Below are 24,717 nucleotides of genomic sequence, written 5' to 3'. Positions count from 1 at the left end.
AAGACAGAGGCCTCTGTCATTGTACCAGAGCACAGGAGACTTTTAGTCAATATTTGAGTGCATATATAAAGATGTGAGTAAACAGAGTAATAGAGTTTGCTTACCTAAAAGCAAAATAGGGCTTGTGTCTAAAGAAAAAAAAAAATAATTACCTACTAACTTTTAAAGGCTGGATTTTTCCTGATGTTGTATTATAGCTGATAAAATAATTTTTTAAATAGTAATGCCTTAAGAAAACCCCGTGTCTTCTACTAAAAATCCGATACTTCTATGGATAGGTATTAATTTACGTAGTCTTGTCAAGCAGTCACACTTAAATGTGAATTAACTCATCATTTGTCCTCTAATAGCAAAGGCTCTGGTGAATAGGTTTTGTGAAAGAGAAAAGCAGGAAGTATGAAAGAGATGCAGGGGAGTTTGGAAGGAGGGGAATGGACAGGGATGACCAACTTTATACAGAATAGGATTCAACGGATCTAGTTCAAAACTATTTATTTTATCCAATTTATAAGAGGACAAATGTTGCCATTAGTATATCACCTTTATGATATGAAAAAGGTCTAATATATTCAACACACTTTATTGAGTGCTCACTATTAATTTGCTATGGGTCCAAAGGCTGATGTTAGGGAGAAAAAAATAACCAGGTTCCTATATTAGAAACATTCACATAGGCAAATTATAAAAAAATTAACTGTGGAATTATTAGATATGGGAGAAATGCTGTGGGGGTACTGAGGAAGGAATCCTTAATTTTGTCAGGCCCATGACTGGGGAATCTTTGAGAACTTCTGGAAGCAATGACTCTTTAAACTAGTGCCTATTAACTTTTTCATGTAATGTACCTCTATAAACAGAAGTGAATGAATGGATACTTCTGAGCATACACAAGTGTCTTAATAAAAGCACAAAATTCATTGTGAATGATTTACCTTGAAAAATATTTGTGTATGTTATTTAATTCCATAGCCACAATATGATTATTTTTGTTGTAGGTTAAATCAACAATTCGGGAAAACTCAATATGCTTGTTATAAAGGTTTGGCTATACCTATGCATACTTTTGTGCGCTTCAGTTTTAAAAGCATGGCATTGCACAACGTTAAGCTATAATATTAGCGATATATAGTCAGCAATCCTGTGGAAATGGATACCAGCTAAGCATTTGCAATATAAAGAATGGTATAATACCTACACACTTAGAAATATGTTTTGGGGGCTAGGCATTTTAAAACCAATTTCAGTGTGCTAACTCAGGTTATTTTTGTTGTCTTTTTTTGAGGATGCATAAAAACATTTATATATTTTCCTGTACAAAACATTAAAGGAGCTTACTCACAATCTTCTACCTTTTCCATTCCAAGTATTGATAATTACTACCAACACTGAATTTAATATTTTACTTTCATCACTGAAACTTAAAGAAAACGTTTTTGAACTAACTTTCCTGGAATTTTATTCTGAATCACTTCAGTTTCCATAATTATTTGAAGACTCCATTGCATCTATATTATCTTTCTTTATGTAATGTCCATCTTTCTTTGACATTTTTTATCAGTTAGAGTCACATCACAACATTTTTCATGACTGAAAAATGCCTTTAAAATTTGTTTATGCTGATTTACCCCTAATCAAGTATATGACAACTATTTTATGGTACTGGATGCTTTTATTTCCTTATAGTCTCTCTAGATAATCCTATTTTCCCTAATTTAAGTGAAATATTTATAAATTTTCAACATGATAAAAACAATAATAGTATTTGAGATATATATTTTAAACTGGAATTTAATGAAAGAAAATCTCGTAAACATCTCTCACATAAAGGAACTTGCTAAAACATCTAAGAAAAGATGGGCTTGTGAATTGAGAATGAAAGTATTGGTATTAGTTCAATACAAAATATTAACAACTTAAAAGCCATGAGAGATATTACTTGTCTCTATATAGCATCATTCTATACCAACATATGAAAGAAATATAAACATGTAAGTATAAATTTAAATCAACAAATACTGAGTTTTTGCAATATACAAGACACTGTGCTAGATGCTAGAGGTAAACTATTATTCCTTTTCCTAAAAAAAATTATTTTTAATTTTAAAATTTAACACACAATACTCTTTATCACATTTTTTTCAGTTTAAAATTCAATATTTAATTTTCAAAACTTTAAAATGGATTTTTATTTCAAAGATCTTAAAATTAAGCAAGTGCCTGTCATCATTTAAATACATATTCATAGATGTTTTTCTACTTGGATTTTTAATTTCTTATTACATTGTTAACATAATTGTGCATTATTCACACCACTAAACCTAATTATTCTAAAATTTATTTATGAATTACTGATAATCTAAGCATGTGAAAATAGTGTTTAGACAAATCATGGTATTTGAAGAGTAATGGAACATGAAGATAACTTACATCTACCACTTATTGGGCAACTAAATTCTATGAATTTAGATTTTATCATTTGTATAGTAGAGATTACAATAGCAGCTACATTTGGGGAAGCATTTATTGAGTTAAAAAATGATGATAGCTCTGCTTTACACATTGCAAATGATAAATGTATGCTAAAATTTATTAATGCAACATCTTTATATTGAAGATATTTATATGAACTAGCTTATTTGTCCACCTATGTAAATATTTATGTTGCTCATAATCTTAAGGAACTGCATTTATCAACTACAAAAATAGATTATGAGATGCTTGGTGAATTTATTTAAACCACATATGACTTACCATGAGTTCATAAGTTTTATATATAACTCATTATTATATTTGTACTTGGGATTTCAAAGCACATTGAATAATTGCATAATTTTACTCTGTTTGAAGAAAGGGAATTTTGGACTTGATTTCTGCCTCCAACACTAGCTCTGTGAACATGTGGTCATTGAACATTATAAACCTTATTTTATTCTTTACTCATTTCACTCCAAAACATACTTTGCAGGTTTGTTGAAAAATATTAAATAAGAAAATCCACATAAATCACTCAGCATAGTGTCATATCAATAGCACCCAATAAAAATTAAATATTATTAGCATATACTTAAATATTTCTCAAATCATTAAATCAATCAAAACTTTTATTAGAGAGAACTCAATTTTCATTACCCACAATATAATTTGAAAGGCAGAAATATTAAAATAAATGCTGTTAGTAAATAAACTTTAATCACAGGTGTCACTTGCAACCTCATCTCAGCTTAACACTTGACTATTTCTCCAACGTGTGAGTAAACTGATTATTCCCTAGGTTCCATTTCTATATTTTCTTTATCCTCATTTTATTTCTTCCTGGAATTTTGCCCCTACTTTCACTGGCTACCATGAAGAGTTTTGTGCATTTTGGGGCCAGATTGAACAAAGTGGGGTGGGCAGATATATATTATTAGCGCATGTTCTGACCTTTCCTCAGCTTCCATCAGTGTCCGTGTATTAATGACAGACGGTTGTGTCGTAACAATATCATCCACACCTACCATTTACTGAGCCTACCACGTGTGCTAGACACTGTTTTACCCATTTTATTAGTATTAGCCCTGCAAGAGACTGAGGAGCCAAGTGCACACTGAAAAGAAGAACTGAGACTCTGTGAGTTTATAACCTACATGGTGTCAGAGAAAAATAGAATTATAATTTTCAGAGCTTGTCTGAATTTTGCTTAACAGGCAGTAACATTTCAACAACACGTGGTAACCAAATATATAATTATGTTTCTTTGGCAATCTTCACGTGATTTTTAAGACATCACTTAGAAAAAGACCATGTGAAATAGTAACTATTTTATTATGCAGAAGATCACATAGAGCACTAATTTTCTAATTTTTATAATGAGGACCAGTTTTGCTTTTTTTTCCCTTTTAGTGATATAAATTTCAAGTTCATATTTAGTTCTAAATAAAAGAGAAAACATATCACTCCCAAAAGTTCTCCATATATTTTCATTTCGATAGTGGATTTTATATTTTTTTAACTTACCTCTCAAAATTTTGCTTGATCCTACACCTTCATAAATACTTAATAAATCTGCATTATATATATTAAGAAAATTGAAGTTCAGTTCAATGGAAAGTCCTTGGTTTACACTAAATTGAAAGCAAAAAATATAGATTATGGTCACTCAACATTTGTCATAATTCTTAATGCATTCTAGACTTTGTATGCATTTTATTTTGTTGTGGTAAAAACCACATATTTACCTTCTTAAGCTTTTAAGTGTATTGCACAGTATAATTAACTATGAACACAATATTGTACAGCAGATATCTGGAACTGAAACTCTATAATCATCGAACAACTCCCCACTGTTTATTTCTCCCAGCTCCTGGCAACCACTATTCTACTTCCATTTTTATGGCTGTGACTACTTTAGATGCTTCTTTTAAGTAAAGTCAAACAGTATTTACCTTTCTGTGACCAGCTTATTTCACTTGGCACAATGTCCTCAATGTTCACCCATGTTGTACCATGTATAGAATTTCCTTCTTTTTATGGCTAAATAATATTCTATTTTACATATATATCACATTTACTTTACCAATTCATCTGTTGATAGAAATCAGAAATCTTTCCACCTTTTGGCTTTTGTGAATAATGTTGAAATGAACATGGAAGTGCAGATATCTCTTTGACATTGATACCCAGAATTAGAATTGCTAGAGTATATGAGAATTCTATTTTCAACTTCTTGAGGAAACTGCATACTCTTTCTCATAGTGGTTGCACCATTTTACATTCCTAAAAAGAGTGCACAAGGGCTCCGATTTTTCCCATTCTTGACAACACTTGTTATTTTCTGTTTGTTTGTTTTATGTTGTTGGTAGTGGCCATCCTAATGGGTGTGAGGTGATATCTCATCATGGCTTTCATTTGTATTTCCTTGGTGAATAGTGATGTTGAGTCTTTGTATATCTTTAAGGTAAATGTTAATTAAAGTCCATTGACCATTTTAATTGGGTTACTTAATTTTTTTTTACTATAGAGTTGAAGTTCTTTAAATATTTTAGACATTAACCCCTTATCAGTTATATGATTTACAAATATTTTCTTCGATTAGGTAGATTGCCTTTTGACTCTGTGTCTGTTTCCTTTGCTTATTTCTTTGACATGATGAAGTGGGCATGGTTAATTTGTGCAAAAATATAGTTAATTAGATAGAATGAACAATATTTGATAGCACAACAAAATGAGTATAAACAACCATAAGTTAGGGTATATTTTATAGTAGCTGAAAGATTGGTATTGGGATTTTCCTAACACAAAGAAATGTTAAATGTTCGAGGTGATGAATATCCCAATTACTCTGATTTGATGAATTCATATTGTATGCCTATATCAAAACATCAGATATACCCATAATTAAAAATAAATATCTATAATATTAAATAAAAAATTTTAAAAAGAAGTTTTTCTCCACTATTTTCTTCTAGGAGTTTTATGATTTTAGGTCTTACATTTAAGTGTTTAGTCTATTTTGAATTGGTTTTGTTTATGGTGTAAAATAAGGGTCCAGTTTCATTCTTTAGCATGTGGATTTCAGGTCTTCCCAATACCATTTGTTGAAAAGATTATCCTTTCCCTATTGGGTTGTTTTGGCACCCTCATTGAATATCATTTGACCATATATGTAAGGGTTTATTTCTGGGCTTTCTATTCTGTTTGTTGGCCTGTGTATTTGTCTTTATGCTAGTACATTATTGTTTTGATTGCTATAGCTTTATAACAAGTTTTGAAATCAGGAAGTGTGAGGCCTCTAGTTTTCTTCTTCTTTTTAAAGATTGTTTTGGCTATTCAGGTTTTGTTTGGTTCCATACAAATTTTAGGATTTTTTCCAGTTTTGTAAAAAATGCCATTGATATTTTGATTGAGATTTCATTGAATCTGTACATTGCTTTGGGAAGTATATGCATTTTAATAATATTAAGTCTCCCAATTCATGTACATTGTCCATACCATTAATGTGACAACTATTGTATTCTACAATTGTCAGTTACACACTTAATTGTCTTGCCTATCAGACTTTGTATGACTTAATGACAAGGATTAATTTATTTATCCTTGTATTATCCAATGCTTTGTAGAATCTAGTATATGCTTGTTAATGTAAAAGTAATATATAGCTGCTAGGATAAGAGCATAGGAGGAAAGGTATGACAGGTTGATTCTAAAGTTTTAATTTGATAATTAAATATAGGATTTTCATTTTCAGACAACAGTTTTAGGGAGAGGGGGCATAGGAAAGCCTCTATTTTCAACTCCACTGTCTCACTGAAGTGTTAGAATCAGAAATGTAAATCATTCTTCAGAGTGCTTTGGAAGTAGAAAGTTCCTCTGAACTCCTCAGAAGGGAAGAGGACTGAAAGAAAAATAAACGTGTGGATGATAATGTTTAAGCTTGCTTGAGCATGAGGTTGGATGAATTATATGCAGATGAAACCAGGAGAAAGGATGAAAGGGCTGATAGAACTAGCGATCTAGTTTCCAAGGCCAAACAGGAGTCTTGAGATATGACCTGGCCTTAGGGGCTCACGTTGGAATATGCTGGATGAACAAGGCCTACCGGCCAATGGCATCACAACCTTAGTTTTTAGGTATGCCATCAGTAGTGACATGGCCAATCAGGCAATTGAGGACATTTTTCACAAAGTTAGTTAATTTTTGAGAGTCTAAAGGTGGTTGTTGGGAGATGTTCATTTGTGGCAAGACCCAGGTTTGGCATACACTATATTATAATTCTAGTCAGGGGGCTGAAGTTCAGGGCTGGAGTTTAGTCTTCAATAGTGGGGTTGGTGATAGTGAAATAGCAGCTACTATAATATAAGGGCAGAAGTTAAAGATATCTAAGCAAAAATCCAAATGTTTGGACATGTCCAATGTTTGCTTCCAGGGAGGTGAATTTAGAACAGTGGGAGGTTATTTTTTAAAAATACCTACATACGGACTTCAGCTTTGAGTATCTGATTCAGCAGTTCTGGAGTAGATTCTGGGATGTCTATTCTGAAAAACTGCAGGAGTGACTGTGATGAGCTCTTAGGTTTGAGGGCCGTTGGATTAAAATAGGTAGATGCAGGGATGGTACACTCATGGCTTCTCTTTGCTGTGTTTAGAAACCACAGCAGGCTGGCAGAGAGGTAAAGAGACCAAGGTGAGGGATCAGCAGATCTTTTCAGCCCAGACAGAGAAAAAGAAAGCAAAGATACGGCTGTTGTTTAAGTTCTGCCTCTGTTAGTTCAGTTCAGGGACAGGTGGAGTGAGCCTGCTGGTGTGACCTGCAGGGACTCAGAGTCAAAGTTGAAGAAGACAGAAGCAGAAGAAATGAAGCAGCCTTCAGGGATGATTTCTGCTCTTTTAATTAATGTTTTGGTATCTGTAAGCAAGAATATAATGATTTATTCTTAATCTGATGTTTTCAAGCTGTGAAACTAAGGAATGAATGTAAGAGAAGCTCCTTAGGAGCCTTTGTGTTCAGGGGTCCTTTGCTTTCTCAAAAAAATTGGAACTAGAAGAGAGAAAAAATACATATGGTTTTCCATTTTACTCTGAATCACAAAAGCCAACTGACTTGTAATAAACCACAGGCATTTATAAAAGTAAGATTAATTTGAAAATGTATTCATATGTTTATATAATATTTGACATCTTTCTGATTTTTTGAAGGGATGGGTACTTTTGTAAATTTAGTTTATACATTTTATATTGTTGTATTGTTAACTAATCTTTTCATATATTTATATTACATTTTATTGAGCTCTTGATATGTGGTAAATCATTTTATATTCATTATCATATTTAATAATGACTTCGATCACTTAGAAATGTTGAACTCTATAGATGCAGAAATTTGAGGTAAAGTGGTGAATTTATTTGTCTACGATCACATAACTTGAATCAAGAGAAGCTAGATTTGAATCCACACAGACTGTCTTAAGTATCTACATTCTTAACCATTCATTGGCCCTATGCTAAATGTGGTCTTACTGTAATTCCAAGTCTGGGATCATCCAGTCCAAAATAGTTTAATTGAATCCTAAACATTTCTCCACTGTTTAATTATTCTTTCAAGCTGGGAGAAAAACCATTCTTTATCCCCTTTTTGATCACTGTTGAGGAAAAAAAACTATATAGTACAAAGTTTCTTTAATATATTAATCATTTTTGAGAAGAAAAATAGATTTATGTGATTAATTAAATCACAGTTTCATTATGAAGTACAATATATGTTTTAGGGTAATATTTTAGATTCTTCACATTTTTAAATTCATCTCTACACCAATGGTGAAATTCTTAAAATAGTTTTAAAAATTAAGCAACAGAAAGGAAATAAAAAGAAGAGGGCCATAAAGTTTTTAATTAATATAGGATTATTTCATAAATGACGTTATCAATATAGCAAAAATTTATTGTGCATTCTGCTTATAAACTTTCTAAAGTTGACCTATCTTTATTAAGAAGTAGATTTAACAATTAAATTATTTTTGTTTGGTATTAATATCCAAAGATAACATGAAAAAATCATTGTGTACTCAAGGATGCAGATTAGTTATGTTTATATATTTTCATTTTCAGTGAAAGTAATCTAAGATTTTCTAAGGCTGTCTACTGACATTTTAAATATAGAATTATCTTTATTTTCCTTATGAACAATGCTAAAATTATAAATGTTTCTTTTAAAATTTGATGTGATTTTATATATACATGTGTGTATATATCTCTCATATATTTTATGTGTGTGTGTGTGTGTATATATATATATCTCATATATATATGTACAGTGGAAACCTCCTCCAACTTGGTTAACTTTTCAATTGGCAAGAATTACTTAGAGCTATCACTTTAAATACATAATTTTATTTTTTTTATTTTTGGCACACAAATAGCATGTTGTCTAGAGTTTGAAACAAAGGAAACTGTGCTCTTAGTTATATCACATATCTTCCTTGGGGCTGAGTTCCAAATAGAAATTATTTAAAGGAAACAGGATATTCGTCTTTCCTTGAATAATGACGAGTAAATGTGTGTAAAACAATTATTTCTTCACATCTCCTCTCTGGGATATGTCTACACGGGAAAACAACCCTTGTGATTATTTATGGGCCCATTTCCTATGATGTTTGGCAAGAACCTGAGGCTCTGCCTTTTACCCTTCTTTAATCAGCTATTATATCAATTCTCCTAGTTTTCTAGTGAGTCATCATAATGATTAAAATGATCATACTGTAGGTCAGACTGGGAACCCACATCCCATACAGCTGTTAAGAGAAATGAACCAGAATATATTTTTCAAAGTGAATTCCATGGACCACTTATTCTGCATGCTTTGTGGGGGAAATAGTCAGAAAGGTTTGTTGGAAATTTAGATTGCATGTTAACATACTTAAGACTATGAGAAATCCCGTAGTTTTTTAAAATTTTAATGAATTTATTTCTGTTTTCCTGATGCTTATTTGAAAACATTTTGTTTCTTTTTGGAATATCCAAAAGGAACTTTAGGTATTTTTTGCCTGTGAAAAATGCTTAGGTTAGCATTAAGGTAGATCAGCTATCAGCAGCCTTATTATTTTGATCATTATCATGACTGGATTGGTCATTTGAATTAAGAGCTTGGAAGTGAAATACATAGCAACTTATCCAAACATCATTCAAGATATAGCACAAAGGATGTATATAGAGGATATTCCCTGCTCTTAATCTGCTGTATCTAAATCATGCCATTGGAGATTTTCATACAGTTGCCGGCATAATGAGAAAGGAACTATTCTGCAGACAGATGTTGGTCATGTGAAATTCCATTTCTTGTGATACACAGCATGCATGTGTGCTATCTGCCTTGGCAGCACATTATTTGTGCTAGGCATGGGGGAAAAAAAAACTTGCTTCAGAGACTAATGAGATGGCCTAATTTATTAAACAGTATTGTTCATAGGACAGAATATCTTTTTGAAAGGTTAAGAACACGAGAGAATCTTTTTAAACAGTTTGTCAGTTGCTTTATAGCTAATGAAAACAATAATTGTTAAAAAAAAATACTGCTAAAAGCAATAAGACATTGCATCAGAAAAAGACTTGTGACTTAAGAACAGAAAATAGAAGATGACATAGTACCGTATGATCCACTGACAGACAGTTGGGTTGGAAGGCTCTGGATATTGGGCAGCCTGGAAAGACCCAGATGATCCAGTCAACAAAAATCTTCCATCACAAGCTGTGGCTGCAAAAAAGATGACAATTAATATTACACAAAACAATCTTGGAATCCAAATTAGCTAACAAACGTTTCACAGAACACTCATGACAGAATCTGTACGAGGCTATTTTACAAAACTGAAATGACCAAATGGGAGTTAATCAGATCTCGTTTCTGATATTTATTAGGTATTTTTAAATACTCTTACACATCCCATCATGGAGTACTTTAGAAAAGCATTCCATTTCTAAACACCCATACTTAAGTGTATTCTTCCACATTTGTAAGGAAACAAATACATATGTGAATATAATAACTAATTTTTTGTCCTATTTTCCTCATTAAATTGGAACTAGGTGAATTTCAAACGTACGTACAAAGTGCTATTAGAATAAGGCCAGGCAAATGAGGGTGCTAGATAATTCCATCCAGCGAATCTTTTTGCCCATCTTTTAAACTTCATCACTCTTGCTCCTTTTGAATAGACTTACTATCAAGCTCAATATTTTCCATCAATATTCTTGATTATAACTTTTGCTTTCCACGATTGTTCATTTTCCCCTTTTAGTTCGTGTGACACATTTATTTAATGAATCTCTTCTTCATGTCATGCATATCAGTTGTCTTTAATTTACATCTGAATCATTTCCAACTAGATTAAAATCTTCTTGAAGGAATGAACCAGGAGCCATACTTCACAACTTTTTTGTTTACCTCGTGCACTTGCTATGTATAGTATATGCTAATTTTTTATTTTTGCAATTTTTAGTTTTATTACATTATTTTCTTTATACTTAGTTACTTAGTTCTGTTGACACCCTGTTCTAGACTTACAACTCCTACAATGTGCTCTTTTTCTCTTTGTAGATTGTAGATTTCTCATATGCTAGAAGAATTGATGGAAAGTAGAAAAATCAATAAAATATATCAAAAGTAATTTTCACTTTAGGAATCTGCATGCTAGAATAAGCTAATCCTACATTGAGGTATCAAAAAGTTAATTGTAACATTATACAGCAATTCTATCAAATTATACAATACAAGCTGCTATATGACATAAAATATTTTATGTGAATAAAAAGAAATAAATTGAAAAAAATAGCACATAGAAATCTTGGAAAAAAATGCCATGTCTTTGATTTGGTTTTGCTATTTTTGGTATATTTTTTAAAAAGCATAAACATTTACTTTGGTAAGTTAATTTTAAGATTCAAAGTCTTTTTAAGAACAATTGTATTTGCTTATGACATGATAACCTGATTACCAGCAGGAGACCAAAGAAAAAAAGAAAGAGTAAACTAAGAACAGAAAAGATAATAACCCAAGAAGCAAAGATTAAATTCTGAACTGTCCAGCAAAGACCACAGGAAAGGAAATGGAGAGAATTGTGGCTTGTTGAGAGAACTGAATCTCCTTACATATGATAATTAGGGCAACAAACAAGGAAAATTAAGTCTAATTTGTCATGATTTGAAGATAAATAGTAAAATATGTGACTTTTTAATGCAGTGCTAAACAATTTTCTAATTGTAAAAGTAAATCTCTTTTCTCACCCTCAACTCTCTGCCCACTGCAAACCATGATAAACAAATGAGACAATTAATGCCTTAGCTTCAATGACCATTAAAACAAAAAGTGTTTGCTTGTATTCTTCTAGAGAGCCTTTTAATCACAATTTGCCAAGAAACAACATGGACACAAAGATCATAGGCAGTGCAATAATGTCCACTGCTATTCTAGATAGTTTATATTTAAATTAAGACACTTGGGAACCAATGCGGTAGATCATTCTATCCTGCCAGCCTTAAAATAAAGTTGCTAATATTTATGGAGTGTTTGTTATGTGCTTGCTATTGTTCTAAAGTCATTATACATGTATTCAACATAACCTTCATAACAATCCTATGACGTTATTGGTGGGGAAACTGAGGCATAGAGGGGTTAAGTAGCTAGCATAAGGCCTTCTTCCTTATAAGCAACAATATAAAATCAGGCAGTCTTATTCCAGAACATACTGTGCTATATTGCCTAATATCATGATATACAGAGCTATCATAATGACATCACCTACTCTTTGAGCTGAAAAGCAAGGTGGAAAGCATAAATGAAAGAAGTAGGAAAATTAAAAAAAAAAAATTCCATCTTTTCTACTGTTCTTAAAAGCAGAATATAGGTTACGTTTGCAATAGCATTCCACAACAAACAGGAAAAAGGAAAAAAGAAAAAAAGGATAAAATTAAAAGGGAATAAAACAAGACCAGTTTAAGAATTTGTAAAATCTATTTGCAAAGCTGGTAAAATTTTAGTGATTCTTCACATCCATTCACTACATGTTTTTTTTGGGAAAGGTAATAATAGATTTGTGTTGCTCAATAGGATTCATAATTTTCCAAAAAGCTGAGTTATGTCTCCAGTGTCAAAGATGGCTCTGGTTTGATGACTTCTGTTGTGGTTCCTTCATAGGCACATAACTAAACTACACTTCCCCAAATCCTCTGCAGTCAGATAAGGTCATGTGACTGCGTTGGCCAATAAACTATCGTGGAACTGATTGTGTTTATTTCCATATGTGGTTTCTAGAAGGATCTTCTGTAACATTATTCCCTTGTGTGTCAGCAGGCTGTAAAAAAATCCAGTGGAGGACTCTGGGGGCAGAGAGTGTGGCCGACAAGGGGTTGGCATCCTTAATGCCAAAGGTGATGCAGCCCCTTGTTATCTTTCCTGGACTGTGATAAAGGTGATAAATTCCTAAGATTACTTATCATAATACTTAGCCTGTCCTAAAGAATATGATAATTTTGCCTGTCCAATTTTCTATAAAGTTGCTAAGTTTTAGTGTGAATGGATAATCTACAGGTCAAAATTCTGCTCTAAATGGCCTTTGGTAAATTCCTGCATATAAGCAAAGAGGAAGAATATTCCTAAAGGTATTTAAAATAAAATTACAATAGTATTGAACTACTTCTATTAACAAAGTTCAGAATGCTAAAATATAATCTCTAAGTAAAGACTTGTGCAAAGATATTCCTTATATATTCTTTCATTTAATTTCAAAATGTTTCTGGAGAACCTAATTTTACATATGACAATGAGGCAGGATAGGCTTTCAAGAAAAAAAAAAGTGATAAACCCATAGATGAGTGGGATTGCTGGGTGTTTAGGATTATGACTTTTTAGACTGCACAATTGTTTCAGTGCAGCATCGGAAAAAACATTTTGAGGGCGAGATAAATGAGCTCGTCCGATAATATCAACCATTCTATCACACTGTCAAAAATGTTGCCCGTAGTGGGATGGGATGCGTAAAGGTATGCAGTTAGGACCTGCTGAGAGCTCCCTCTGCTGGCTCAATATTTAGTAATTTTGTTTTGATCAGGGCATTCTCCAGCATACATAGATCAAACATGATCTCCACCGAGGTCTATTATGCACATACATATGAGGCATGCAAACTGTAAGGACATTTGCCAACTTCCAAATAATCCTCAGCATTGGCCTAAGGGCTATGAGTCAGCATCTTTCCTTCTCATAGGTCAGCTAAAAAGTGAACTTTCTTGCTGATGCAATTCTAATCAGAAGAGAAAAACAATTTAAAGAAATCTTGGTTCAGCTATAGTCAGCTGTAAGTCGTGTCAACCTAAATAACTAAAGACTAAAAGAGGAAGCTGCGTAAGTCAACATTAATGTGATTCTATTAATAACACAAACTAGAATTAGAGCTCACAGCTGGAGCAAAAAAAATAAATAAATAAGAATGAGAGCAAAGGTTAATTTCATATAGAGAAAATTCTCTTAAATTAATTTCAAAAATTTTTCTGTGAATGCAGATTGATGGAAAAGAGCTTTCAGGTGGAAATGATGCTACTGGAAGTTTGAGCTGGTGCTGGAGTCCGCTAGGATTTTGGGCTCACCATCATCAATGGTTAAAATGAATAAGAAAACTTAGATTTTTGATTCTCACTGGATAATGGTAGATTAATTGATTGATTCTTCCACTACCTTATCCCACAATGATTTAAATTTATCTACCAAAATAAATATAACACTAATTTTAAATTACAAATAAAAGAATCAAGAAAATGGAAAATCTGCTTAAGAGAGTTAGTAACATGGAAGGATGGTTGTTACTAAAGTTCAGTAAAAACAAAACCATCATGATACCAAGAAGTAATAATGCAGTTTGATTATGTCTTTAGAGGAATTTAGATAAGTAATTCAGTTCTAATACAGCTCATCTATAAAATCTAATGATTTTATAGTGCTCAGAAAAATAATTCATGGCCTGAAAACTTATTTTAGCACAAATTGTCACACTTTGATGATACTCCTATGGTTATTTTTTGATATGCATTATCTTAGTTTAACATGAAAATTATAAATTTCATGAGGGTAGGGACTAAATAAGAGGTGTAGTGGATTTTCTGATTATTTAATTAATCTAATACATCATTAATGCTTTTTTTCCTTATTTAAGGTTATTGATCATCATTATATAGGATTAAAGCCATGCATCTAACTTGACATACACTGTTATTTTTGAAATAGAAATCAACATCACCTTTGCTACCTCATGATGGCAGACTTGTATCATATTCTTCCTGAAAAGGTCGTGGAAAATGCCTGAACAACACAGCAAAAAATGAAGGTTGCTTTCTTCTTCTTTGAGTAACTTAGTTATATAAAATAGATTAAAAAATATTCTGTAGCCTGCACTTTCTTCCAATATGTTCTGAGTGCACTTCAAAGTATGTAGTTAAACTTTAAAGGTTTGAATTCTATCCAAGAACATTTGAATTGGGATTGCTTAGTGGAAGTCTCTGTAGTACTGTTGCCTTTTGTTGAGTTGGTCCTGGGAAACAGACCAACTGTCTATCTTTTAAAGCATGTACCCAGTGGATAAGTAATTTTTTAAACTTTGGTCCTTATTGGAACATTCATCTTCAATTAATATCAAGCAAGATGAGAAAAGTATAATAAATAATAGAAAAGCAAAATGTAGCAAATAGTAAGTAGTCTTTAACACACTTCAGGAACTAGTTGTATGTAGTTAAAACTGATTATTAAACATACCAAAAAATGTGCAATTCATGCTTTTTGTTTAATTTTTCAAAAACAAACTGTAGATTAGATTTATCCAAATTCACCTGTAGTCCACCCTTATCAACAGGGTTACCTGCCCAGACCCTCAGTGGATGCCTGAAACCATGCATAGTATTGAACCTTATATATACTTTTTTCCTATACATACATACCTATAATGAAGTTTAGGCACAGTACGATATTAGCAACAGTAACTAATAATAAAATAGAACAAACATAACAATATTCAGAACAATGTACAATTTAAAACTTATGAATTGTTTATTTCTGGGATTTTCCATTTAATATCTTTGGCTCTCAGTTGATCACATATAACTGAAACTGTGCAAACCACTGATAAGGGGGGACTACTTTAGTTCTACCTGTTAATATTCTTAGATATGTTACATACAACAATAAATTATCCATTTAGATGCTACTTTCTAGTGACATTTTCTAAATGGAACCCAACTACAAAATGAAAAAATAAGCCAAAGAGTAAACATGTTTAATTCACTTAGAACCATGCTCAGTGTATAGAAAGTGCTTAAGTGTCAAATAACAATAATAAAAATAAAATAACATTATTGTTAGCACTCAAAAAAGATGCCAAAATATACAAATAAAACACAGATGTTTTACCCATGAGACATTAAGTTCCTATTTGTAACTGGCTTCCATTATTCACAGAACTACAAAAGGTGGATACAAGCAACAATCAAAATTTAAAAATGGTGCTCATTGAGTTAGGTGTTGAAATAGCGAAAAAAAAAAAAAAAGGACTGCTATAATGGTGAAAAAACATGAAAAACCATTAGGAAGAAGTGAGAATGTATATGTAAGAAGTCAAATTCATAATAGTTTAATATAGAGAAGGGATGAAAAATATTGCACTCTTTCCTCACATTCGTAGCAGACATTGCTAAGCACAGCATCCTTTCCATAGTCACCAAATGGAATACTGTTTAATTATATGTTTAATGTTAATATATAAAGTTTAGGAAAATATTAATACAATTTTTCAAATATTTTGTATTAACTTTAGATTATAAAATAGCTACTGGAATAGCTCGTTCTTCACCAGTTTTAGGTATCTAAGAGGATTCTTTTGTTTTTTGTTTGTGTGTGTGTGTACAGTGAGGGAGGAGGGAAAGGAATAGGGGAAAGAAGTAGGGGGGTGAACTTACCACAAATTGTGTTGTCTTCATCAGAACCATCTGGACAGTTTAACTCTCCATCACAAAATAAATCAATTGCTATACACTCTAGAGCATCAGCACAAGGTCTTAAACCAGGCAGGCACTCTATTGAGACATTTCCTTAAAAAAAATTGAAATTATTTAATTTCCAATGGGTGAGAGGTGAACAATGTTTGGATATTTATTATATTTTTGTTTTGTCATTGAGGTACTTACTTATAAGTGTATACTTCAATTCCCAACATAAATATTTATTTCATTTGATGAATCAATCATTTGTAAAAATGCAGAATTTTAAATTTTGAAAAAAAGGTTTTTTCATAGGTGTTAGATAGAAATGTTTACTTTGTTGATTTTAACCCTGGTAATTAATATCATAGTTTGGACATTTAATCCTTAGTATTTACATCTCACAGTGGTGTTGTGTTATGTGGGGCATTTCAGTGGAAAATTTATTGCATTATCTGTAGCATCTAGTAGCCATTTACTCATAAACTTATTATTTGAAACTATGGTGGCTTAAGTCAAAGTTTGCATTCTACAGAGTAAAATTTATCAACAACAGCAATTTTTAGAGTAAGACAAAACACTTAAAATTCCTGGAGTATTACAACATTGAGCAGTGAAGAAACCCAACGGCTATTTTCGTTCAATATCTCTTTGTTCCTTGGTCAGAGATTCTCAGTGGGTAGGATGCAAACATACCCTGCAAGGTTCCACTCTGATCGGGATCTGATCAATTTGTACCTCCCAGCCCATCTTACCCTTCACCTACCCCACTTCCACATACCTAAGTAGGTACCAAGAAACACATTCTAATTTCAAATTAACTTGGAAAATTTAAGTGCAATTCTAAAAATATGACATATTCTTATATGCCCACAAGAAAAAAATATATTTTTATTTTTCAGACCAATGTGAAAATTTGAATATCTTTGTCTCTGACTAGAATAAGAATGATAGTTTAAAGTTTTGAAATCTTTAAATCAATAGCATTTTTTCTTTGTTAGTTTCTTAATCTTAAAGCCAGCACTGTACTGCCATCTTCTGGGATTGAAAAATATGAAATTCTGAAATTTCTCCTTATGCTACATAAAATTAACTGGGAAAATAAAAGTGCATGGATCTACTAAGATAATACTTAATTATAAACATTTATAGGCAGGGTTTCCAGGTATATATGCAACTAAATTAAACTTTTGTAACTAGCTCTAATTAAAATGGATATAAACCATGGGGAAATTCATGAAATATCTAACATCTAAAATAGGACAGAACAAAGATCAGAGTCATTCCAAAAAGACAGAATACACTCATTTATGATAATAAAAATAATGATAAAATGTTATTTAATAAACTCAAATGCATAATTGTTGATATATAAGAGCTATTGATTAAGAAAGTCCTTAATCATTGAGTCCCTAATCCAAAAAAGGCATAATATTTTATAATATCCCATAAACATCTGATAAAAAAAATTTTTAACAAGCATTATACTTGAAACTCTGGGTCTTATTCTAACAGTAGCTAATAGAATTCTAAATGTTCAGCATTTGAAAGACTACATTTTGGGATATAGCTAAGAAGACATCTAATTTTGGCTGTCCTAATGCTTCTCATGGGAGCTTCACTTCCTGATGCTTCACATCTCTCTGTCCGTTGTATATTGAAATCTAGATTGAACCTCTAAACTATGCCAACAACTGACGCTACTTGGGATCCTTTGATCTCCTTAATAATCATTCATTCATTCCACAAGTATTTATTGTCTGAGTATTTGTTTCATGCAATTTTGAGGGATGGAGATAAAAGGATGAGTAAGGTAGAGCTCTATTCTCAAGGAGCTTGGAATTTAGTGGGAGACAGTTCATTAATTAGCTATTTTTGAAGAGAGATATAAAAATAATGCTATGGAAACATTAAAGATTATTAGGCACTTTGTTTCCTTCTGAGGCAGGAATTAAAAATATCTCAAAGAAGAGGTCATATTAAAACTAGGTTTTGAATGATGCTTAGAAATGCACCAGGAGGAGAGCTTTATGGAAAATACTTGGTGATGTATAAGAAGCACGTCAATATATGGAAAACATATGAGTCTAACTTACCTAGATGGCAGAATGTTTGTGGAAGCCATAGCAGGGAAGGGAGTTTGATGCCAGATCCTGGGGGACTTTTTTACCTTTTTAAGTGTTAGAAATACTGTTCAATAGTCAATGGCACTGAGTATTTTTATACATATATGTGATATGTCCAGTACATTTTTCATAAAGGCAATTCTGGGACCCTGTGGAGAATCACTTGGAAAGACGAGATCAATTGAGAAGCTGTCTCAATGGTCCAGGTAAAAGTTGATGAGAGCTAGAACTCACGCTGACATAGGAGATGGGAGATGGACTCAACTGCTACTTTACAGGTAGAATTGATGCACTCCTGACAGATATCAGGGTAGGTGAAGAAAGGGGTGCTAAGGAGTGGGCAGGTGAATTACAGAAGTGGCCAGTTGAATTACTAATGGTCATTAGACACAATAGTGACTATAAGAGGAACAGATAGTGGGATTAGAAAATGAATCTAGTTTGAAGTATTTTGATTTTAAAGTGGAAATATTAGGTATCCTTGTTTAGGTTTTGCTCACTGTCTCTCAAGACTCTATCTCATCAACAATCTTCAGCTGACTTGGTCCATGAAGAAAGAAGTTTCTCATATTGACAATAATATGGAAAATATGAATATAATTATAATACAAGGATAGTGAGTTTTAGGATTTTTGTCAAATTGTATTTTTACCTAGTCTTCTCTCACTCTCATTTTATTATGTATACATATATAATTACATTTCTGACAAAACCATTGACTAAAACATTAGCTGTTACAGAAATTTGCCAGATGCTAGCTTTTAAAAATGATCCTACATTCTTAAAACTAGAGTTCTTTGAGTTGAGTACTACTTTGAATTTCACTCCTTAATTTTTGCCCTAGTATTTCTTCTTTCCTAAGAAGTCTATAACAAACTGTAATTCCTAATAGGGAATTTTTAGGAGAAGAGTTAATGAATTCTAGTTAAAGAAATGTGCACAAAGGCAATAATAATTGGTTTAGTTTATTAGAAGCTGATCAAATTGCTTGAATATTAGGTATTGTTAACTTCCGTGGCAAAAAGACTTATACATGTTTTTATATCTACATGGTATTTTATCTTCAGGATACTAACTTTTGGCATGTTATTAAAACAAAATAGTAAATTAGTATTATTTGGAATCCTGCAAATAAAAGATTTTAATTTTCCATTTATATTTGTGTCATGAAGGATTTAGTATAAACTCAGATGTGACGACTTCAGAGTGATCCAAAGTCAAAACAATTTTCAGTGGTTTGGGACGAGAACCCTTTTGCCTACTCAGTGTAGGCCTTGCCCTAGGCATTGTGGAGGATAAAGACTGAACTCCATTATTTTTTCTTCCAAACCATATACAATAAATGTTGCATACAACATAATAAATTGAAAACCATAGTTTGGAAACCTTAGATTTTATTTTACCTATCATTTAAATGGGGGTACTTGATGTTCAAAATTGTTTGAGAGAAATTAAGCCCAAGATCCTCATAGCTTAGAGTGGGAGTAGAATCTGAATCCATGAGTGCTACTTCCAGAGACCAGTTTTATTTCAAGGCACTATACTGAAAGATAGATATCACCTTACAGCAATTCTCATTTACTTTGATAGAAAAAATCTAGTTTTTTTAAAGCAAGATTATGGCTTTTCAATCCAAATGAAATTATGGCAGAAAGATAGTTTAATAGTCCTGAAAGCATGTGAGTAGGAATGTCTTAAATTAGAGAATAGCACCTAGCAATATAAAAATGTTGTTTTCTCAAACTCAGAGAAAGAAAAAACACATTAAGTCACAATACATTTGGTATTGGATAAAGTCTCTGCATCTCAGTCTTGGAATAATTAAATCGAGGAACATAATTTTACCTTAGGTTGTTTTGGCTCAATTTCATGTTCTTCACTAAATCAGCCAATTATTCTTTTTCTCCAATCCCCAAACTCTACCACATAGTGTTATTGTAGCAAGATTGCATTTTGTATGAGATTGAGAAATAGTGAAACTTTTGTTTTTCTGCAATCATTGTCTAGTTAGCAACAAAAGACTAGACCAAGCTGTAGTCTAGAAACCCTTCAAATACATGAGCAGTTGCCCAAAACAGCCCCTCTAGGCACACTATAGCAGCCAAGAAACCAATCTGTACAAAGCGACCTTAGTTCTCATCTCTCTCTTCAAGCGTTCAAAATGGGTTAGTAAAACTTTAAGGTAATTGGCAACAAAGGCAGTTGAATGACAGAACATAACCCTCATAGAATTTGTACCATTATCAGACAAAAATTCTCTTTGGCAGAATTTATAATAGTACTAATGCCAGGTATATGATGCATGTATTTGTTGATTTTTCTCAAACTCTGCCTTCCAGGCACATAAAAATGAGAATAAACTTAACATTCCTGAAAGACATATTCATAATAAATTACTGCTTGTAAACTGCAGTTTTCAAGTTTAATTGCCTCATTCCCCTCTAGGAATCCATAGTATCTTGCTCTATGAGAGGAATAAATGGAAACGAAGATTGGACACTCATGTAGTATACATGGATTCCATTAAAAAATGGTATTTTGCTACCTATTTGCCTTACAAAAATTCTTGGAGGATTAATTAAGGTAGGTCAATACACTCTCCAGTAACAGATAATGTTGGGAAATGGAGTTTCTAGTGAAATATAAGCTCAGATTAAAATGAGCATTACCAAGTATAATCATCTTGTTTTAAACTTAATTTTTGAAAAATCCCTTTACAAAAGTACCCAATTGGTTGTTTTCTGTTTGTTTCATCTAAGTTAGTAGAGAGAAGAGAGACGGGACCTAATATTGGCTGTGTTCCTCCATGCTAGGCATTGTGTTGACAACAGTACAGATACCACTGTATCTCTATCACTTATCTCAGGTTATCTCATTTTAAATTCTCACGATCACCCTCTAAGAGATGTACTTTAATATTTATATTTCAGAAAATAAATAGGAAGTTCCAAAAGGCTACACAGCTTGTTAAATACAGATAGAATAATTGGTAAAATTAGGTAATAGGTGGATTCATTCATGTCTTTTCAATGATTGAGATTTTTTATGTTACTTTTTGATGTTTGACTATCAACTGCTCATGTAAAATGGCTAAGTGTACAGTGTCCCCATTCCTGTAGTTTAAATGTAGGAAAGGAGATTTCTGCTCTACTCTTCAGGAGAAAAAATGTGGGTAGAGAACTTTCACATGTTCTCTGTCCCCTCATTCACCATTTCTGTGTTTGTCCAGAGAACACAGGACATATGGTTCAACCAATTCTATATATTTTTAACAGGTTTATCTTCAGCACAGTAGGGAAGAAAAAATCTTTTAAGTCCAAGGCTTTCTTGTTTTATTTAAAACTGATTCTTTTTCACCTAAGTCATTTCACGTATTTCTCTTAAGGCAGGTATTTTATACAGCTAAGAGGATCGTAACAATTGTGAGTTAGATGAAACCCTTAATGAATCAATAAACAAACAAAAAGACAGCAGGGCATTAATTTGGATATTTGTTGCTAACTTTCAAAGTTTTAGGAAAAAATTTCTCAAAATGCATTAAAATTACATTGTCAATTTGTTTTTAGACTAAAGGAGTAGGCCATTAGCAATCCCAAAAGCATTTTTCAAGGTGCATTGAAAGGTGATTTTAGATGCAATGAATGTGTCTTCCACATTGGAGAAGGGAATGTGGGATTAGTGACTCTTTTTTCAATACATTGCACTGCTGTAACCTAGATACAACTAAATGGAGGCAGACTTATCCTATCTTTATGACTTTTGGAGTTGTGATGGCTTGTTTTACAAAGCATTTTGATTACTGATTCATGTATTGCTTTGCTTTTGAAACACTACCACCACCATTTTATGCAAGAATTACTCACTACTGGGAACGGCATGTTCTTTCCTTTTATGTATATAATAATTGATGTCAATTTTAATAATATAAAAATGGCAGGATTATCAATGGGAGCTGATTGAAGGTCTATACAATATTACACTTATTGAATTTATTTAAAGGATTAGGCACACAACCAGGCCATTTAATGTTAGGCAGGACTAGAGAGGATATTTTAGTTGAATGACTAGTTCATTCATAGTGACCTTACAGATACCATGGTTTTATCCAATGCCTCATGATTGGAGCCATTTTGGGGGATGTTACACACACATCATCCGCATTCATATCATCCATACATGTGTATGTAAAGTTTAAAATATAAAAGGAACATTAAAATTAAATTGGAAACGTATATCCTTGGCAAAAGTATGAACTTTGTAATACTATGAACTACATTGTGCAACCAAATGCATGTTTCTTACATTTTAATATGAAAAAAATGTCTAAGAAAGACCTACAAGAAAAAAAGGGCATCTTTTCCTAATGTCATGGACCTTGATGATCACAAACTTATATTTTTGAAAATGCTATAAACACTGACCTGAAGTTGTTGCAGCGCTCATTGTAGAAAAAGACTCCAAAGATGCTGGAATAAAGTAAAGTTCATTTGACACTTGTGTTATAATATGAACATATTACACAACATTTAGTACAGTTTGAATATTTATTCAGAGGATATCTAAATCTTCAGGGTTCCCATAATTTCTTCTCTAATATTGAAGCTTCCTATGCATTATCAGGTTGTAATGCATTTGATAAATTTTCAGAAGCTGTATATTTTCTCTATATAATTTACTTAAGGAAAAAGTTTCTTTTATTTTTTTGTCCATGAAATAAAAATATCTATTTATTTGTCATTGTAATATTATATAGCCTAATTTATGTTTAAGCTAAGTAATGTAACATGACACACTAGATCCCGGCATACCTAGAACCTCTAGTTTTGCACTGACACAAGTGAAAGGTATCAATTGCAAAAAATCTTTCATGTAATAGACATCTACTGGGAACTAAGTAATCTTTTTTTTTTTTTTTTATTTCATCTTATTGTTATGGGGGATACAGAATTGCAGGTTACATACTTTGCCCATGTACCGCCTTTCCCCCCAAGTCAGAGGGAACTAAGTAATCTTTAAGTAAAAAGTCTCTTCACATAAAAGATAAAAACTGGATATTTTCTTCAACTTGTAACATGCTTAGTAGTTTTAAAATTATAGTACCTCACATGTACAAGATATAAAGGAAATCAAAGCATGAAAAATCCTTATATGGTGAATTTGGTTTTATTCATAATATACTGATAGTAAGTGGGGTAAGAAGTATATTATTCCCTTCTAAGTAGGTTCTTTATCTCACCATTTCAGCATTTTTGTGTTGTGTTGTTCCTATAAGATCTACAGCAGTTTTGTGAATGACATATGGTAGAGTACTGGTGAAGAAGATAAAAGGAAATTTATAAGATGTTTCATGAAGAGACTGACATTTTAATTTTATTATGTTTGATTTGAAAGTGTATTATATAAAATCCAAGGTATTTCTGAAATTCTTACCTATTTATTTATTTATTTATTTTTGAGACAGAGTCTCGCTCTGTTGCCCGGGCTAGAGTGAGTGCCGTGGCGTCAGTCTAGCTCACAGCAACCTCAAACTCCTGGGCTTAAGCGATCCTACTGCCTCAGCCTCCTGAGTAGCTGGGACTACAGGCATGTGCCACCATGCCCGGCTAATTTTTTGTATATATATATATTTTAGTTGGCCAGATAATTTCTTTCTATTTTTAGTAGAGACGGGGTCTCGCTCTTGCTCAGGCTGGTCTCGAACTCCTGACCTCGAGCGATCCACCCGCCTCGGCCTCCCAGAGTGCTAGGATTACAGGCGTGAGCCACCGCGCCCGGCCCGAATTTATTTATTTTTTGAGACAGAGTTTCACTCTGTCAACCTGGGTAGAGGACAGTGGCATAATCACAGCTCACTGCAACCTTAAACGCCGGAGCTCAAGCGATCCTCTTGCATCTTGCCTTGAAAGGTGATTTTAGATGCAATGAACAGTTTTTCCACACTGGAGAAGGGAATGTGGTACTAATGACTGTTTTTTCAACACATTGCACTGCTGAAACCTAAATACTGCTACCTGGTGGCAGACTTATCCTATCTTTACGTGTTTTATTGTTGTGATGCCTTGTTTTATAAAGCATTTTGATTAATGATTCATGTATTGCTTTG

At 32.5% G+C, this 24,717-nt stretch overlaps 1 protein-coding gene across 1 annotated transcript in view; it reads right to left on the bottom strand.

The window, feature by feature from the left end:
- Positions 1-24,717, bottom strand: part of TMPRSS15 (transmembrane serine protease 15) — a 140,811-nt gene that overhangs the window by 69,850 nt on the left and 46,244 nt on the right. Inside the window, exons 6-8 of the mRNA XM_069471949.1 lie at positions 16,468-16,599; positions 10,120-10,225; positions 3,997-4,103 (exon numbers count right to left, since the gene is read on the bottom strand). Coding sequence (XP_069328050.1) covers positions 3,997-4,103; positions 10,120-10,225; positions 16,468-16,599 — 345 coding nt within the window. The remainder of the gene's footprint in view (positions 1-3,996; positions 4,104-10,119; positions 10,226-16,467; positions 16,600-24,717) is intronic.

This window comes from Eulemur rufifrons, chromosome 7, assembly GCF_041146395.1.
Source record: "Eulemur rufifrons isolate Redbay chromosome 7, OSU_ERuf_1, whole genome shotgun sequence".
Lineage (NCBI taxonomy): Eukaryota > Metazoa > Chordata > Mammalia > Primates > Lemuridae > Eulemur > Eulemur rufifrons.
Note: the sequence above shows the minus strand (reverse complement) of the source record. Positions and strands in the feature narration are given on the sequence as shown.